The sequence below is a fragment of the Thunnus maccoyii genome, chromosome 14 (assembly GCF_910596095.1).
Source record: "Thunnus maccoyii chromosome 14, fThuMac1.1, whole genome shotgun sequence".
In the NCBI taxonomy this organism is placed as follows: Eukaryota; Metazoa; Chordata; class Actinopteri; order Scombriformes; family Scombridae; genus Thunnus; species Thunnus maccoyii.
Window position 1 is genome coordinate 29,240,273 of NC_056546.1, and position 20,301 is coordinate 29,260,573.

Sequence of the window (20,301 nt, forward strand, 5' to 3'; positions counted from 1 at the left end):
TTTATTACTTAATTGATACATATGGCTGTCCTGATGATTGAACTTTTAGAAATGGAATGGCCATTGTGGCAGTTTAGTATGTATGCTTCATATAGAACGGATCAATTTGCAAAGAATTTCAAAGAAAAATGCCACCATAAGAATACATGCAAGAAGTGATAATCACACAGAAAAACATGATGCACAGAAATGCAAAATGCAAATACATGTCACATCAAAAAACTGTGATTACATCTAAAAGGAGAGATATTCACTGCCTCTTTCTTCGTCTGCTTGTTCTGCTCTAATGATGTCTGTTTTTTCACACCTTATCATTGCTTTTGCATGCGTCCTGCCATTATGACTGATTGCAGGGCCAAAGAAAAGAGGAAATCAGAACAACATCTCATCTGCCCTGTCTGTCGCTCTGCTACCTTATTTCTTTGCCCCTTTTTCCACCAGTTTAATACAAAGCACACTTGCCACTTTATGCAGATTTGAAAAATGAGGGCGCTGTAAAATCCGAGCTCTGTCAGTTTTTGTTGGATTCATGTCATCTTTTAGGGAATACGTGCTTAATATGCCATAAGTTGTGCAGTCAGAGGTTGTTTCTGTGGATGCACCATGTAATCTTGTATTGAGGTTTGGTGAGTGTATTCATCCTCTAAAACTATTTACATTTAAGTGTTGTCGTGGCTGTGTTGTTGAATGACTGTAGCTACTGATGAGCTAATTATCTTAGAAATTATTTTCCATTCAAAGAGGTCTACTTTTTATAAAGTTAAGTGCTTGTTTGTGACACTGTTACTGGTTTATCATGCCCAACAGATTTCAGGTACTGTAGAGGTATTACAGAGGTCAGCTGTTGTCATTAGATCTTTAAGCGATTAATTGTGTAAATGAGTCCAGACATCTATTTTCTTTTACATACGGCCTCTATGTAATTTCAAAATTCAAGATTTCAAAGCAAAATACAATAAATGAAATACTATATATTAAATGTATCCTGTAAATACTATGTAATTTTTGTGCAATGGGTACCATATACTGTTTATTAAAAAGATAGCAGACTTCAGTGTAAATTTTCCACAAAATTTCAAATACTGTGTGTCATTTCTGCCTTTCTGTATTAACCAAGCCATATTCCTAATACAGTTTCCGCAAGGAAGTAGATGGGAGGCTACAATGCTTCTATGCAGTGCACATACGTAAAAAGTAAATTCCTCAGCTTATCACAAACAATCACAAATCCTGCCTTTATTTATTTGTCTGGTTATAATTGGAAGATCAAAATATCTGCTAATCATGGAGCTAATGGCCAGCTAATAGAAATTAGTTTTGTATGTTTGGAGATTACAATTATAAGTATTTAAAGTAAATGCTTTCTAAAGTGCTGGATGCAGCATTTCAAAACCTATATATGGATGATTTGAGATCACTACCCCAAAAATTGTCCCTGACAATCTGTATGACATAATGTGCTGTTAGACTTGGTTAAAAGTTTGCTGGACTGTTGTATGATCCTTGATTGCTCATGGTTTTATTTTGCAGGTAATGTGTAAAGCATTTATTGAAAGAGTTATTTAATTTTGATAAATATGAAATTCCACATATCACACCCTTAAAAGTTTTTTTAGAGTGCCATTGATCTCTTCTCTGTCATGATATTTTTGACTATACTCACTTGCACTAACACTGACATTTGTATTTCCTTTTCTGTGTCTCTCTGTCTCTCCCCCTTGTAGTTGAACCGCCAGAACCGCTCTCTGAAGAGGAAGAGCATGATGTTGCTGTCCCAACTCAGCCCAGAGGCCATCAGTGCGATCAATCTTGAGGATGAAGAGGAGGAGGAGGGTGAAGTGCCACATGCAGCCTGCAAGGTCTCCCTCTCACCCCAGTGCCAGACCACCATCTCAGGTACAAGATGTCTCCAACTGCCCCGACTGTGATGTAAAGAAGGTCACCTGTTAAACATATACTGTATTTACAGCTCTAGACACATAAAAGGAACACACATATTTGTGGCATTTTTCTCATATGTTAAAGCAAAAATTCTACCTTTTACAATGTGTATAGCACCAAAAGCACTACACTGATCTTACATGTCAAAGTCAGTTTACCAAACAGGAGGACTACTCAGTGCCACTCAGCCTATAAAATCAGTTAAATTGCCTGTTGAGGATGAATAAAGTTGAATTGAATTTGTCTTGGAAACAGAAAGTATCTGCATTTACCTTGCAGGTAAGGTCTAACAAAAGAAGCTATTGATGCATTATAAGAAGTGTATGATCTAGTATTTTTGGAGCTTGATCCATACTAGGTATTCTGAAAAAATGCAGACTACAAGGATACAAGGACATAAGGACCTTTATTCTAATCTCACCAGTTACATTTATACTTTTCAGTTCAAACTCTACATATGGTGACATGAAATTGTGTTTCCCAGGGCTTTGGTAATAAGGAAGCATAAATGCAAGAAGGCATTTAAATTTTAGAAGAATTTAAAATTAAGGTTCAAAAAGGTTTATAGTGTGCAAGGTTGAGTTGGTACAGGCAGTTGAAACTGTAGAAGCAGTAATGAACATGAATTGTGCATAAGACACATATATATATTTGTCTAATATGCTACAGTGCAGAAATAAATGAGAATAAATTAACTATGGTTATGGCATGGCTAATATTAGGCAACTAAAACACTTGGTTAAAGTTAGGGAAGCATTGTTGTAATTTCAGGTCTGTGACAGGACAGAATCTGGCATCCTGCAAGACAGTTAGATGTGTGACACGCTTATTCACCCTCACGACACACTTAATATTTGTACACATTTATTAACCCAGTCCCAGGCCATAGACCTTAATCGAGTAAAATTAATTGTAAATGAAAGCAAAATGAATTTTACTTGGTGATATTGCTGGAGTAGCCTTTTATCAGTCTGCATGGTCTGTATTACAATACCCTCAGTCATGATCCTGTCACAGTCTGGCTCTGTGTTCCTTGGTTGCCATTATCTGCTATCCACCAGACCACCAGATGCACTCAGACTTTTTCTCTGTTTGTTGAATTGGACTGAGTGGGAGAAGGATGGATGAGAGAGGTTTAAAATTGTATTAAGGGATCACTTGAGTTTAATGTCAACAGCAATGTATGTGGAAGTTCTTTAAAGACCCTAAGGTTGGTAATGTTATGCTGAGGTGTGTTTGATTTGTGTATTTAAGTTATATTCATGTGAATTCTGGGTTTTGGTTTTGGTTTTCTGTTTTTTGTGTTTCTCCTCCTGTGTCCTTGTTCTTCTTTTCCCACACCTGCCCTGCTCTCTGTGTTTTCCCCAGCCAAATGGCTCCCTGTCTGTTCTTCTGTCTCTTCACCTGCACCACATCTCCACATTAGTTAGTGTAAGTCCAATTTTCAGTTCAGCCTTTGTCGAGTCATGCCTCTTTCTGTGTCACAGTTTCTGTTGATTTTCAGTAAATAGTTCTGCTTTTGATCCTGTCTGCCTGCCATCTCCTGCATTTGGGTCCACCCGCTCCGTTCTCTTCGTGACAGAATGACTCGACTGGCCATGGACCCAGTAGAGACAGACCTTCTTCCTGTTTTCTGGCCTTTGATCCATCCTAATGACTCTGACGGTGATCACATAACTAAGTTTTTTTTGGTCCATCCATGAGGAGGATCCTGCTCTGGCTATGAGGCTGATGGTAATTCACTTGGAGTCTGTGGAACGTGAGGCTCCATTCTGTGTTCCCCAGTAGCCATCCAGCCTTCAAGCCTGTTAGCCACCAACGTGATGGCCACCAGTGTGATAGCAACCAGCCCGCATCTTGGCCTACACTTCAGCCTGCACCCGGGACTTCTAGCAACCAGCCTGCATTCCAGTCGATTAGGCTCGGGCTCATGAGCCTGTATATACAGCCTGACTGTCTAGGTTAGTCCACAGTCCAGTGACACAGTGTCTTTGCTGGCCCCAGCTATTGGCTGCACCTGCTGATGCCCTGTCAGAACCCCAGCCATTGGCCATCTCTGCCGACTTCCTTCCAGACTTTCAGCAGTCAGCCGTCTCCACTGACCTCCTGCCAGAGCTTCAGCAGACCTCCAGCTGACAGTCCATACCAACCACCAGCCAGACCTCCAGTTGGCAGTCTCCACCGACCCACAGCCGGATCTTCCAGACCATCAGTCAGCCGTCTTTGCCAGCGCCCAGCCAAATCTCCAGCTGCCTACCTCCTGCTCTGCATTCCAGCAGTCTGCCTGTCCTGCACCCTGCCTGACCCGCAGCCGAATCTTCTGGTTCTGGTTGCCCTTACTGGCCTCTGTCTTGGTCGCTGACCTCCAGAGCAGCCCAGCCTTAATGGATGACCTCCAGAGCGGTTCTGTCTACGACGCGTCAACCTCTGAAATGGCTCCGCCTATCTGTTCTGCTTCCTGGTTGCCCTCCCAAGCGACTACCTCCATCTGTCCAGCCCCCAGGCCGCCCACTTGAGGTCTCCTGCTCGGCCCTTGTTTTGCCCTTAGGCCACTTGCCCTTGAATCCGTCCTCCGGACCTGCTTTTGATCCTGTCTGCCTGCCGTATCCTGCATTTGGGTCCACCTGGTCCGCTTTTTGTGACAACCCTCAATTGATAATTATTTCAGTAAAAGATTATATTTGCTAATTGTACCAAAGTAAAGAATGATATTGAAATAATCTCTTTAATATAGTAGACCAAAAAACTGTCAACTACTTGTGTAAACTGCTAAGCTGTGCATTACTTATGCATGAAGTTGGTAACTACATGTGTTCAATGAGTCTTAAACTGTCTAAAGTACAGTACTAGTGAGCTACCTCTCTTCTTATCCAGCTATCTCTGGGAAATGTCATGGTCAGTTCCTTTAGTCAAGCAGTAATTATACCTCGGGTGATAATGGATTTATACTACATGACGCTTTTCCCATCATGTTGTTGAAGGCTGTTGGCATTAAAAGGGGGAGATAATCATGTCATTTGCAAATGATATACCCTGATGCAGAAGATGATTGAATACAGAAATAAGTTGACTTGCTCAAAGATTGTAGGCTTATTATGTGGAAAATTCATAATTGCATGTTAATGGGCAGCTAGTCAAAGCAGTTCCTGTCAGGAAACACAGAATACTTTCACTCTACATGTTTTGACTTTTACCATATATAGGTTTTAGACTGAATGTGATCAGAGTACATCTGTTGTACATTCTAAGCTGAACACATCACAGGGGAGGTCCAAAGATGGTCATCTGTTCACATTTTAGCATTTTCACTTAATGTGAGGATTTTATCCATCAGAATACTTGTCCTACTCAACAAAGGGCATTCCAACCCTCCCAGAAAACAATTTTAGGTGTCAGCGACCTTTTTCAACTTAAGTACCCAGCTAAATGTCTCAGTCTGGTCCTACTGTGAGCTGCTTTGTATGAACAGATTTACTATCTGTAATTTAAGGTGTTTCTTAGATTTCTTGGGTATAGAAATTCCTAAATTTTATGCAGTTAACACATGAAGCAGATGGCTGACATTAAATCTTTTAACAATAACAATACAGTCTGTTGATTTTTTTTCCCCCCAAGTGTATTCATAACATTACATTTAGTTTTGCAAACACATATCACAAAGAAATAAGTTAGTGCATTATATTCTTCTGGGTTCTCTTTTTTTTTATATTATATTCACAATCTAAAAGCAACGCAAATCTTGTATCCATGTGATGTGTATTATGACCTCTGATTTTCAGCCACTGTGATATTATCATTTCCACTACATGACATTAAGCCAGTCACACTAACCCAGGTTGAAGCAGCAGATTCATATAATGGACAATTTACCCTTTAGTTTGACTGATTTGGTCAGGTGAGAGTAATGCCACGACCTGACAGCCGCTCATGCCTCATGCTCAGAAAATCAGCCTGTAGATCTGCAGGACTTCACATTCACAATACCAGTGTCCTATAGTGTGTAAAAACACTGTTTAACAGTGCTGTGTTTTCTTTGTTTCAGAGCTACAACATAAGTTGGAGTTGACAATAAAGGAGAAAAATCAAGCAGTCACTGATCTTGAGGCAGTGAAAGAACAACTGAGGGAAACTAGAGAAGAAGTGAGTACAAGAACATTTTTGTTTTCCACTGTCTCTTTCACTCAGATTCCATGTACAATATATTTTTTCTCATGATAAATCCACTAAATTGCATATTCATATCTGAACACTTGTTATTAAGAGAAAGTAGGTCATTAACCCTAGCAAACAGCCAAATGCATGCAAAATGAAGTTCTGGCTGGTAACTGTAACATTTCTATCACTTTGACAGAAGTTAAGAGCCCTGCATCACTGTGCTCAGCAATAACAAAAAAGATTATTAGTATGGATATCTCTAAGCAGGTACAATATGCAAGGCGCAGATTTGCTCTAGCAAACAGACATTTTCTTGTCAAGTGATGTTTTTGCGCTACACTGTATGTTTTTTTTTCGGAGCCTTGCTGTATGTTGCAGCAGTGAGGCACATTAGGGGCAGTGTCAGTGGTAATCCAGCATGTTATGCTGGTCTGCCTGCTCAGAGCAAGTCAACAACAATTTGAGCAACTGTTTAGTGAAATTTTCATTCCTTTAACTAGCAGAGTTTGACTCAATGTATGTCTGTTTGGTCTCAGAAGGAGCTGCTCTGGACTTCTCACTCATTACTAAACAGTCAGTATGTCTTGGTTGGAAGAGCATCAGTAATGTATGACAGTGGATTCCTCATTCCCATGTGTCACTACCCTTGAACTGAATAGCTCTAGCCTCCAAAATACCAAAAGTGCGCCACCATGCCCCCTTCACACACAGCATGATATAGGTCACTGTGCACCTTGATTAACAAAAACAGTTACTGGCAATACCAGTGTCCTTGTTATCTCATTTACTGCAAGTCATACATACTTTACATTAGTGGTAGTCATTGTCCAGGGCACACCACAGTATTACACATTATTTGATGTGTGTTCCTCCCCTCCAGGCATCTGCTGGTTCTCATTGATTTCAGTATGGTATGTAAATTAGCTTATAGAAACTTAGAACTTACTTGATTGTGGTAATCCATCACATGGCTACATTTATTTTTGAGTAGTAATGCAAATCAATCAAGTTTCAAGTTAAATGCAAGTTAATTCATATTTTATTTTTTAATTAAAGGCGATTGATAACACTGTAGAGAAATGAATTCAAAAACAATGGCTGCTTTGAAGCTTGGAACACCACATTCATTTACAATGTGACTTGAGTTATAAGTTTGCCATCATACAGAAGAGTCACTGTTGTTTTGTTTCAGCTGCCTCAGAAACAGTTTGATAGTTTGGTTCTGATATGAGAAAAATCTTGCTCATTAGTTGCACTGACAGTGAAAAGAGTGCACTGTAAATGTAATAGTACTACCCTTCTGTGCCTCCATGTTAACAGTAATTACTGTAAAATAGAACTCATCGTCTCTCTGTATTGTTTCTCTACTCTGTCCCTTGCAGTTGCTGAAAGAGAAACACGATAACACTGTTTTAATTGCTGAGACACTGCGGCAAAAGAAGCTCCTGGGGAAATATAACAGAGGTTAGATGGGTGTATATATGGTTAATATGGTCTTCATTATTAGAAACTAGTCATTAATGATCCAACAGTAAAAAAGAGGACACTAATCATGAGCATGGTCTCATTTGCTCACAGTAATTACACCAAAGATTCACATTTAGCTGATTGTTGATATAGTGTTCACTACATGTTGCACCTCACTAGTAAAGGCACAAATTAACTAATGTGATGATCTTTGTCCAGTGTCTCAGTTTGCTTTTGAGGAATACGAGGCCTTACAAGACACCTTGAACCTGGAGCGGGACCTGAGGACAGAAGCAGAGAACTTTGCCGGAACAGTGAGTTTCTTACATTTCCTCTCCTACTCTATGCCTGCTGATTGTCATAACGCTCTTGTGTCCCTTGCAACAATGTGGCCTGACTTTCCCTGACTCTTTCCTTGTGGTCCTTTCTTCAGATGGTTGTGGAGCAAGAGACGCTGAAGAGACAGAATCAGATCCTGATGCAGGGCTCCTCACCCTGCCAAGCTCTACAGGAAGCCCTCAGCCTGGTCACCACACTGACCCAGGATCTGGAGACACAGAAGATGGAGCACCAGAACCAGGTCTGTGGACGCAATTGATACACAAACATGACTCATTTATGAGTCTTTTTTAGTTCATGGACAAGCATTGTCCATTATAACTTGTAATTAAGGGACATGTCTTCTTGTTGGTTTGGATTACATTCTCATTGTGCAGTCCTCTTGAGAGAAAACCTAAATTTGAGGAAGTGGTGGAGCCAAATATTTTTTCTTTGGAAAAACTGAAATCAGTATTATTCAGTTTTTTCTTTGGTGTGCCACCGTTGGCCAAAATGTCACTTGCTCCAGTTACTGCTAAATGAGCACCAAGTTTGCAAGTATGCCATGCACTCCATTCAGAATCATATATAGTGTGCTTACCAGTATCTCTGATACTGTCACCACAGCTTAGAGGATGGTTGCTTGTGACCAAAATTTAGGCACATTATCAAAAATAAGCTAGTATGGTGAGCAGAAATAGAGGTGATGAATTTCCCATTTGAAGGAAACTATCAAGAAAAGTAACTGGGAGTTTTAGAGATTGCTATGATACTGCTGCTGCTACTAATAAGAGTAGTAGTGTATTTCTCCACCTTGTCAAAAGTGCAAGTCTGCACGAGGTGGCCAGGCTTCAATCTATGGTGACCATGGCTACCACTGGCCATCCCTTGGCTCCAGCATTTTAGCCATCTTTAGCTGTTGTTCTCAACTGGTTCAATGAATCAGTGTAGAGAGAGAACACTAGTTAGTTAGAAAACTACTCTGAAGACACTGTTAGAAGAATCACCTTCTTACAGTGGCTCAGGAGGTAGTCCACTAATTGGAAGATTGGCGGTTCGATTCCCGACTCCTCCAGTCTGCATGTCGATGTGTCCTTGAGCAAGATACTTAACCCCAAATTGCTCCTGATGGCTGTGCCGTCGGTGTGTGAATGTGTGTGAATGGTTAGTTTCCTCTGATGGGTAGGTTGGGACCTTGCATGGTAGCCCCTGTACCCATTCAGCGTATGAATGTGTGTGAATGGGTGAATGTGTTTCGTAGCGTAAAAGCGCTTTGAGTGGTCGGAAATAACTAATTTGCACAAAAAAAGAGGTAAAAACAAAAGTACACAAAATAATAAAAAGTAGCCTGAAGATATTTTGGTTTAAGACAGACTCAGGAGAGACAGGATCCAGTACCTGACACAACCAAAATCATTTGTACACTTATTCATTTACACTACCTCATTAAAAACACAAGTAAATTCTTTAATAGAAGACAAATATTACATATATCTGTCCCTGTGCTTTACACCTGTGATGCCTCTAATTCATATGCATCAAAATAAGAATAATTTAGCTGGTTAATTACATAGGGGGGAAATGTCTGCTGAATTATCAGGAGCCATGACAGTTAAACTTAGGGGCCGTGACCTGCCAGATTAATAATTAAAAGCAGCAGTGTAGCCTCATGCTCGCTCTGGCACTGATGGAAAACAATTACAGCTGAGTGGGATCACTGATCTCTCCTGGTGATGGGTTGGAGGTGAGCCATACCCTTTATTTGAGGAACAATTAAAACACTAGTTAAGGAACTGGGGTTGGGGAGTGGATGACTGAATGTTGATTGGCAGCTACCCAATGCTACTTATCAGAAATTACCACCACAGGAGCTGCAGCCTCCACAGCCAACACAATGCTGCAGAGCTGCTCCTTATCAGCTGAAAAATAGAATAGAAACATATAGTTTATCATTGCATATGAGCATTTTTTACATGTTGTCTATTTAAGTGAGGAAGAAGAAAATGTCCTTTTTAAGGACTGTATATAAAACAACAGAATTGACCTTTTGTTGCTCCATGTAGGTTGTTCGTGCTGAGTGGAAGTTTGTGAAGTTAACAATGAGCTAGTTCAGAATCAACACTGTACAGGCCTTTTGTGGCATAAACAGGCACCTACAGTATGCTGTAAATGTGTGTATGTGTGTGGTTCATCCATGCCCAGATAAAGGAGATGGAGGACAGGCTGAGGAGCTGCGGGGTTCAAAAGGAGCTTACAGCATTGAGGTATAAACTGGAGCTTGTGGAGGAGGAGAAGAGGGAGTGCAGCGAGAAGTGCTCCAAGGCTGAAGTGGAGGTCAAGGATCTGCGGTTTACGGGTGAGGACATATTTGGAACTGTAAGGACAGGCTACACTGTGGAGCATTATACTGTGCACTATAGAGGACAGCACAGAATCAACACTATAGAGGGAGCAATGTGCGTAGGCAACAACAATCCCAATAGTTTGTGTGAAAGTATGACCATGAGATTCACTGCATGTCTAATTGTTGTTCTTTAGAGTTTTAAAATAGTTTCTTTTCTGTTTGTGGTGCTGTTGCTGTGTGTGTGTGTGTGTGTGTGTGTGTGTGTGTGTGTGTGTGTGTGTGTGCTGTAACTGAATGGGCTTGACTGACCAGTTGAGGAACTCCAGAAGAAGCTGCAGGCAGCTATCAACCCACCCCCTGCTCCAACACCTCCACCTCCCCCACCACCTCCACCTCCTCCAGCGTCAGCACCGGCCTCTAACCCGCTCAGGTTGGATCAACAAAGTACAATATCAGTCAGGGAATATCTTTTTACCTTGACACATTTCTAGCTTTCAAAGGACGATAATAGAATAAATGCGTATAAACCAGTGACTGCTCAGCTAACAGACCTCTATAATGAACTTGCACCGTACTTCTTTCAAACAGCAGACGTGCGTGCAATACAAGTCTACGTGATGCGCATTGGAACTATTCATATGAGACAGCTGTCATCCTGCTTGTCACTGTTAGTCTACAGTGTAGTTCATAAACTTCACTGATAAAGCACAGAATTACCCCAAATTACATCAAATAATTACCAGATAAACATTCTGTTTCAGTTTCACCTCCCTGTTCATCTATCTGTACGCTCCCTCTCTTGATTTCCTACACGAACACTTTATCTATTTCTCTCTCTCCTATGTTTTTTTCGGCATGTCTGTTAAATGATGTTTAAACTTTGGTATCACTGAATTAGTTGCCATTCCTGGTCGCAGCACCAGTTGACCATAGCCGAGTAGACTCCTACCCACATCCAACCCTGATCAAGAGGAGGCCACACAGATTTGACCTTCGTCACTGTTGGTCTGAACAGAGTATTAGAAATGACTGAATGAAATGTGTTTATGGTGCATGTACAATATAAACAATAACAGAGGGAATTCTCTAAAGGTTATGTTTATGGGAAGTGAGTGCAGAATTAATGGTAAAAAATGATGCTTTTAGTGTGGCTGCTGTAGAGAATAAGGCCCAACTAAACATTTCCATAGAGCAAAGTTTGAACCCTCACTAGTGGCCCCTAGAGGCTGCAATGTTCCAAGGCTCATTGACTTTAGCGCATGTAAAGCTACTTCATTTAGTCCACATGACAAAACCATGTGGACTAAATAAAGAGATGCATCTATCTACGTTTTTTATGATTTTTCTATTATGGTTCCCACGATGTAAACCAGAGCTGCAATAATTGTGTGATGTTGATGGACAGATAATTAATCTGATAATCAAAGAATCATTTTTGTCTTTTTTTTTTAAAGCAAAAATGCCAAATATTTGCTGGCTCCAGCTTCCAGCTTCTCAAATGTGAGGATTTAAGGCCTTTCTGTGTCTCATATGATGGTATACTGAATATCTTTGGGTTTTGAGAAATTGAAACGGGCATTTTTCACTATTTTCTGACATTTTGTTGACAAAACAATGAATCGAGAAAATAATTACTAGATGAATCAATAATGAAAATAATCGTTAGTTGCAGCCCTAATGCATACTTTTATATTTCGTGGCCATTTGTTAGACGCAGCAATGTCCAGAACCTGTGCATGAACAGTAAGCATCACTCAGCCCAGTGGAAACATGTCACTGTTGGCATTGAGTTGACTTTTATCAGCAATGTCCAGTCAGTCTAGCAGGCAGTCAGGGAGAGCTGTCTGACTGGCTGGTAGACTATCTGGTTTTTATTTTTGTCTTACTGGTTATGATATGCATCCTGTAAAAGCAGCTTGATAAAAGACCTGGTGATCTCAATTTCTTCTCCTTGTAGTTCCCTGCTATCCTTAATCAGAAAGAGAAGAGACATCAGCACCGACATCCCACTTGTGGTCCAGGACTCTGCCACGACACCAGGTACACATCAAACATTTGCAGAATTTGCAATAGATACTGTATGCTGCTGCACCCACTAACATGTAGTATGATTACTCCTGTTCATACAATGGTAAAGGGGGATTTTCAGTTTGGATTGGCTAGTAGGTGTCTGGTGTTTTCTTTTAACATAAAGTGTAATATGAAACATGTCTGGGCAGGTGTTTATTTGCTGTTCTAAAGTAATCCACCAGTATTAAACTGCAGATAATGCTATCAACAGCACCAGTGGTTTTTTGTGGTTGACTCTTTCTACTACACCAAGACAAACACAAAACAGCTGCTGAAAAACCAGAGAAACTTCAACTGATGAATTCATGTTTCTTTCAACCTGCTTGGCAAACATAAGTTCTGAACAAGACATTGATAGTGAGCAAGAAATGGAAGAAAATGTGGAGTCAAAGGAGAAAACAGAGAGAATTAACAGTAGAAGAACTTTCCTGCACACCTGCTCGGCTACTAGGGGTTATTCGGCAAAGCACAAATAGTGGGGTTTTTACGAATATCTGTTTCATACAAATATTTTAAGAATTATTTGTTTTTGGGGGAAAAAAAACAAAGAAACAAGTCAAATACCAGCGCGCAGGTCAGTTACATCGCTATCTCAGTCTCTGTCCTCTGCTCCGCTGGTACGTCTGTCAGCAGGTCTCGACAAGGGGAGTCACATCCACCTGCTACATGATGCACATTTCCTAATTTAGACATCACTCCCGGAGTTGGGGGTGTTCCCCAGAGATAAAGCTGAGCCTTCTGACACATGCTTCATGAACAAGCTTCATGAACACTTATTGTAACACTTGAATTTTCTAAAATTAAAAGCCTAATAAAAACAAAAACAGGATTTTTAAGCCTCTTTCCACCTTTATTCGAATACAAATACAAATACGAATACTGGGCCTTCAGCACGTCCCTATCAGCTACCCTGCTGTGGTGAAAATTCTTCTCTCTCAAAAAAGCAAAATAAAAAGTGGCTCAATGGGGTCACACTGAGGTCACAGGGTCACATGATATAGATACCAAAAACTATCAATCAATAAACAAGGAAAACTCTGGAGTTTGATATTTTAGTGTTCTCTAGATGTAAAGATTTTTTGTATCTACAACCAACACACAAAACACAGTGGACTTTACTTCTATATGTAAGCATGGTGTGAAATATTTGTCATATTTTTATTATTATTTTAAATATACATTATAATAAACTTGAATGCACCTGACTAGTTAAGGATAAAAGCTAGAAGCTAGACTAAATGTCCATTGTCTGTCACTCATGCTATCAAAATTCAAACCTTCAGCATCTTCTCTTTCTCTAGGCAATGCATTGTATGCTCATTTGGTATTTTATTCTGCTCAGGGCTGCTATTTCTCATGCATTTCACTGTAGGAGAACTGATCTTGAATTGTATTGCTGCCTTTCACATTTTATCCTTTTTGCCTTTTCCTTTGCAAATGGAAGTCACTCATGTAGAAGGACAAATGTTGTTGCAAGTGGTACATGAGAAATTCAAACTCACATCTCCATCGTTGGTCTATTAGGTCAACAAGTTAAATTCTTCAATTTGTGCAAACAAAAGGGAAGCCTTGACTCGTTGGAGCAGGTAGGACAGCCATGTTGACTGAACAGGACTCATTTTGTTAAATGGTTTTTGAATATGTGTGGCCTGAATTGGGCACTACACACACAGGGTATTTGTTGGAATTATATACAGGGCTGAATAGGTGCCACCCAAGGATCTTCTACTCTGACACCTGAATAATAGTCTATTTCTGAGCACTTTGGAGGAAAATATTTTACTATTAGTTTGACACAAAATAGTTTTTGTGAGACACTTTAAAGACATTTTACTGACAATAGTTCCATTGTGTATGCCATTGAATGTTCTATGTTTAAAAAAAAAATCAAATTTCTTTACCAATAGGCTGCGTTATTCAGAATTTAATTATTTTGTTCACATCTTCTGTGAACTTGAGAAACTCTTCTTGCAGAATACATTCCAGAATAATTTTGGTAACCTCACACACTGCAAAGGCTCTGAAGTCTGCAGGTGTACTTTGAATTCTGCAAAATCAGTGGCTTCTGATGACTACAGCCTAATCCACTAAATACTCTGTGAAACAGTTCAGTCAAGATTTATGGTATAATTAACTGAAAAATGCTGGAGTCTCTCCAACAAAAACCTTAATGATTGGTCCTGTGGGTCCGTGTCACGTTCAAGATTTTACATCCAAATGAGCTTTATTTCAATTGTGGTGCCAATGATGCCTGTAAATTACACAGTACTTCCTACCTCTCAACATCATTTAAACTCACTTTGCTACTTGGCACTGTTTCCCCCTGAGGCAGACTCCCATTTAGTGCCAGTGAAGCTGCTAAATGCGACATGTTTATTGAAAAAGACAACTAAAGCTAAAAGCTTGGTGATGAAATTGTTGTCTCTCTGTCTGTTTCTCTCAGAAGTGGACGTCAGGCAGCAGGCAGTGGACGAAATGATGCAAAGGATCAAGAAAGGGGTTCAACTTCGACCTGTCAGCCAGACACCTAACAGGCGCAGGAGACAGGTAACTTCAGTAATCTCCTTAAATGGTGTATGACTGTTTTTGCCTGTTAAAGCCAGGCTGGGTGTGGTGATCTTGATGTTATAAATATCCCAGCTATTCTCCACCAGAGGTGCCTTCACGCTTATCCGTGATTTTTCCATTCATGGTGTCGAATCCAGAAGTACTCAGAGCTTTCACTTCAGTGAAGGTACCACAGCACAGCATAGAAATACTCTGTTACAAGTAAAAGTATTAAAAATGTTAGCTATGTATAATGTACGTATGTATTATATAGGAACCTGAAACAATTAAGTAAGGAACTAGCACAGTTTCCCACCTGCCTACTGTTTTCATTTTCCATGTAGTCCTCCTGAATAATGTCATACATCTACAGCTGCCTTCATGAAATGTATTTTGCATTATCAACAACAAATTTCACATTTTGGCTTATCTTATAAGCCACTCAGTGAAATGAGATATAAGGACGATGATGGAGAGAGTGTTTCTCCTCAGGAGAATATTGGTTTGACTGATGGATCTCAGTGGTAAACTGCTATCTTACAAAAGTTAAACTGTGATGAGGTTTGTGATATCAGTAGCTGAGATGTCTGGTTAAAGGGACAACCCACACTTTAAACATACCACACACACTACTATGAAACTATAGGCCTTTATGTTTGCAACTACCTGTCTAGTCTGGGCAAAAAAAACAAACATCTAGATCACAAGAAGTGATGTGTTTTACAGTCACTGTAGTTCGAAAAGATCTCCACCTACAGAAAGTCAGTAGGATAGTCCAGTTCAAGCTGCAGACGACTCACAGTGAAGACAGAGAGAAGACATGAAAACATTAGTCATTAAAGGAAATGTGTGTGTGTGTGTGTGTGAATTATTCCCTGATTGTGACAGAAAATGTGTTTCATCTTCGCTGAAATCACCAAACTAAACCACCGGCTGCAGACGTTCACCGTTGTGGGGCCTGAATGAGTTTTTTGTAAATTGTTGAGCACATATTGTTCAGTGCTCTTAAATCCATCAGTGTGTGGGATTATCTAAGAGCTGCTTGTTTTGATAAAACATGACATATGGCCAAGACGTCTTTTAGTCTTGCATGGTCCTCTGCCACAACAACTCCACCAAATTAGATAGCATTAGGACCTGCTCTACCAGGTAATTATAAATAATGAGAATGATGTGACTCAAAATGATTGTGTGTTGACACATTTGCTTCTTGTAGAAAGCATATGTCCTCACGCTTGCCTACAGTGTCTCGTCTCTGTGGTAAGAGGTGCAGTTTAGCCTCTAAGTGCTGAATGAGGAAAAATAAGTATAATGTGTCAGACTGCTGTTTATTTACCAAACCCATCTTTTTCCTCCTATTTTCCTTTTATCAGATGGAGAGGCTGCCCTCTAATTCTGCCATTCAGGAACTTAAAGGAATCATGGTAATGGGACTTTAAAACAATCAAATGTCCTCACAAGCCCTATTTTACTAGTTGAACTTTCACTGTGTTTACCCAGGAGGAGACTTTGCTTTCTACACTGTACATGGATGTGCTCACAATAGAATTTGTCTTTTAAATATTACTAATTATTATTATTATTATTGTTCAAACTGTTATTATTCAAATTTCAAGTTAGACATTTTACCAAAGTAAAAGTTCTACTGCAACATTTAAAGTCAGTATTTACATATTAGACATAAAAGATAAAGATGAGCAGGTTAAAGGAGAACCTGTTGTATTATTGCTATGCTGTTAATTAAACATCCACTCCAGTAACAGTCAGGTAAATACTAAAAGAAAGCCGACAAGTAGCAGTAAAAGCAGAAAGTTGAAGCTACAGGAGTTACTTATCTTGTATTCCTCACCAGGCCGTCTGTCTGTATGTGCTTTTGTTGAAACTGTCCAGGAGAATTTCAATAGAACCTCCCCCCAACCAAAGGCAGCGTCTCCATCAACAGCCCGCGATGACGAGCTGCAGAGGATCCTGCTGAGGCGGCGGGATGCAGTGGAGTCCCAACACAATGCCAGTAAGTTTCTTCTCCACTTTACGCTGTCGATATCTGGCCTTTCTGGTAAAACATGACAGATAAAAACCATTGTTGCGCATTTATTTATTCTAATGAATTTTACTGTTAGTGTATGATTAGATTCTGCTCTTATGTCTCGATCTCACCACAGCTTTCTTCAAGCAGATTGTTTTATTAGTTCCCCAAAATCACAGATTCAGTATAGAATATTCAGCATTCTGAACAATAAAACTGCTCCTCAGGGTTTCAAAAACTTCACAACATCACTTAGACTTTTGCTATGGGTTCTTTTGAGTGTTTGGACTTTGTTGAAAAGGTGGCGTGTGTGTGTGTGTGTGGTTTTGTGGGTTTTTGTGACAGATGTTGAAAATGATCACATCAGTGGATTGATGATTCATAATAATAAACATATGAACTGCACCTGTGCAGTGAAAATTGAAATTTCACAACTCTAAGTGTAACTCTCCATGTCTGTGTCCTGCTGCCACGTCTTCATCTGAAAGAATGATTCATGTGGAAATGATCATTTTTGTAGAATTTATGACTGCATGTTATCCTGTTTCAACCAGGATTCAATCAAATGACAAACGCAGGATATACTGTAGCTCCAGAGACGGAATCACAACAGTCACCTGATGAAGTTTTAGTAAAAAAGTGACAACACTAATTGTTTCAGTGATTTCTGTCTCTGTGTGCAGGTCTCCATCCCATCGTCTCCCCTGCAGTGTGAACCAGACATCACTGGATATACTGTAGGTGATCACATGATGCAAAATCAATTCATTGCATTTCCTTTTTATTGTGATATACACAATCAATTCTATAATAATCATTTGAGAGTATTAAATGAAAACAGTCGGCTGACTCATCAGCAGAGATGGGAGCAGGCTTCAGGGTTGTCAATCTAACCAGAGGTTATGTAGCATGTGGACTAAGTAATTTCCATTGAGGCCATTTCATTTCAGTGAAATGAAAGACTTGTGTCCTGCACTACTTTTTCAGGGTTCATTCAGCTCTTTTTCCAATACTGAAGGTGAATCCTAATCTATTGTTTGGCACTGGGAGGAACAGTGCAGCGGATTTTGCAGCCTTGAGTCTTTTGCCAAAGCTAAATACTGCATGTCTCTGCATTGTTCCTAGACCAGTATTAACCTTGTAGCCTCCTAGTGAGCAATTACAGGCGACTGTGGCAGATTTTGTTTCCACTGCTCCCCCCCCCCCCCAACCTTCTCAGGCCACCATTTTATGTAGGGCACTGCCTCCTCCCTGCTGCATCAACCCTGCAGTTTGCACTACCTGTTCTGCCTCAGAATGGAAGTCTGTCTTTGGTCATCTAACACACAGAACAAATCAAACACATCAGATACACTTTTAGATGCTTTCACTGTTAGCAGGCAAACACAGACCTGCGTTTCAAATAAATGCACATGCATTATAGAGTGTGTGAGAAGATAAAATATGATTCAGGAAAGCCAGTTTAATTCATTAGCTTACTGCACAGCTGTTTAAAAAGATGAGGAAGAATTTTACAACTCTGGGAAGTTATCAATTATTTATTTTTTTATTTTAAACAGTAGAATTACACCCATCAAAGTCATCTATGAGGAATTTGTGTTTGCACTTATTTAAGTGGCTAAAACAATGTGTTCAGAGAAGAGATTTCCTTTCAAGGTGCATGGAAACAGGGGAAACAGTCTGAAATGGAAAAAAAAACCCAGAAGCACTTGCAGTATGAGAAACTTTATTCAAAATAAAGATATGAAGTGTTGAATGAGTTTTGACATCCTCTCAGTGTGTACAGATGACAGGATGCTGAGTCAGAAGTTGATTCAGGTTCAACTTTTTTCACTGTGCTGTTTGGAAGTCTTTGTTTTTGTTGTTGTTGTTTTTTCCCCCAGAGCACCATGTTAACACTGTGACTGTGCCACTGTGGTCTCATCTCAGTCTTGTAATGTTGGTTTGAGAATGGCCTTACATGTCAATATGTGATATTGTTAAGTTCCAGAACTTTATGTGTAATAAAGTAGCAAAAGTGATTCATTTTACAATCAAGAGCTTGTCATTCATTTCACAGCTTGAAAAAAAAGGAAAAAAACTTGAAGTGCTTTAGTTAAAGTGTTTTGGAGAGTTTTGTTCATTTCTCTGTGAGAATCAGGGAATTCAACTACCTTGTATTATAAAAACAACATTTATGCTCTACTAAGAGAAACATAATGCCACCTGAATTACATTTTTATCAACATGTCATGATGATGCTTTCAATTAATAAATCTGCCAAGTCACAAAATGATGATACAGAACCTATTGGCAAAACATTCACTGACAACATTCTTCATTAGTTTCCCAACAATATCCAGTCGCACAATACAATATTCACTCATAGCAACTAAAGCATTATTAAGATTTTTTTATGGTTCTGTGTGAACTCACAGCACTTGGTTAAGGTTAGAGAACTTTAACCAAAGTGATTTTGTTGCCTCAACCCAAACACATGCAGGACTCTGAAAACTTCCCCACCACTTACTCGCAGTACAAAAAACAGCACTTCCTACACTGGAAATAACATTACCACAGGTTGTAACATAAGCCAGGCAGCAATTATGTTCCCTCAGAAGAAAAGAGTTCCTCTCTGTGAATAGAGCAGAAACTCCTGTCTTTCTAATTATGGCTCACAGACATTCTTATTCTTTTGAAAACTACAATACTGTAGTTTGTGATTTACTATATTTAACTTTGTTCAGTATCACACAGAAACATATTTAATAGCTGCACTGCATTCTGGTCTTCTGAGGCTACTGCTGGTAGTGAAATGTCTACAAGAGGTTCCTGGCTGTGTTAACCCTTTGTGTGAGACGCTTCTGTTTTTATCTTAAATGAAATTCAAACCTGACATTCACAATTTAAGGTTTTTTTTTTTTTAGTTATAATCTGTTGTATCCCTGTTGGAAACTTCAGCATTACATGATGAATAATGTCACATCAGTTACTGACAAAAGTGGAAACCAACTGGAATTTCAGTGAGTCCAGAAATGCAAAACACTTCACCACTAGCTGTTTTGTAACAATGTTAAAAGTGTCTTTGGGTGGATTTGCCCTTTAAGCCTCAGTCAAAAGATGGGTGTTAGTCAGGTATGGAGCAGAGGATCAGCCTGTGCCCTTTGAAAATTACAATGACTGTGCTGGTTATTTAACCACAATGGTGGGTTGCTCCCGTGTTGTTTTGTTTTCCCTCGACACCTGCCCAGATTTCCCAGACACTTCCCCGAGTGAGGGACTGAAACATGAGAGCTATGAACTGTGGGCAATGTCCGTCACCTATTGTGTGCTGTTGTTAATTAAAGCTTTAGGCTTCGTTTAGCACCGAGGTGCAATTTCCAGCTCCCAATCCCCCCAAACAGAGAGAGAGGAGGAAATGTCATTGTGGCTCAAAGTCCCTTCTCTAACCAGA

At 39.7% G+C, this 20,301-nt stretch overlaps 1 protein-coding gene across 2 annotated transcripts in view; it reads left to right on the forward strand.

The window, feature by feature from the left end:
• The window catches only part of shtn1 (shootin 1), a 31,813-nt gene extending 12,908 nt beyond the window's left edge, over positions 1-18,905 (forward strand). For both annotated transcript variants that reach the window (XM_042433011.1, XM_042433012.1), the window contains 12 exons: positions 1,725-1,896; positions 5,984-6,081; positions 7,479-7,560; positions 7,783-7,877; positions 7,997-8,143; positions 10,084-10,237; positions 10,538-10,655; positions 12,183-12,265; positions 14,739-14,842; positions 16,216-16,266; positions 16,733-16,853; positions 17,552-18,905. In XM_042433011.1, the coding sequence (XP_042288945.1) occupies positions 1,725-1,896; positions 5,984-6,081; positions 7,479-7,560; positions 7,783-7,877; positions 7,997-8,143; positions 10,084-10,237; positions 10,538-10,655; positions 12,183-12,265; positions 14,739-14,842; positions 16,216-16,266; positions 16,733-16,853; positions 17,552-17,583 (1,257 nt within the window). In that variant the 3' untranslated portion in view covers positions 17,584-18,905. The remainder of the gene's footprint in view (positions 1-1,724; positions 1,897-5,983; positions 6,082-7,478; positions 7,561-7,782; positions 7,878-7,996; positions 8,144-10,083; positions 10,238-10,537; positions 10,656-12,182; positions 12,266-14,738; positions 14,843-16,215; positions 16,267-16,732; positions 16,854-17,551) is intronic.
• The last annotated feature ends 1,396 nt before the right edge of the window (positions 18,906-20,301 follow it).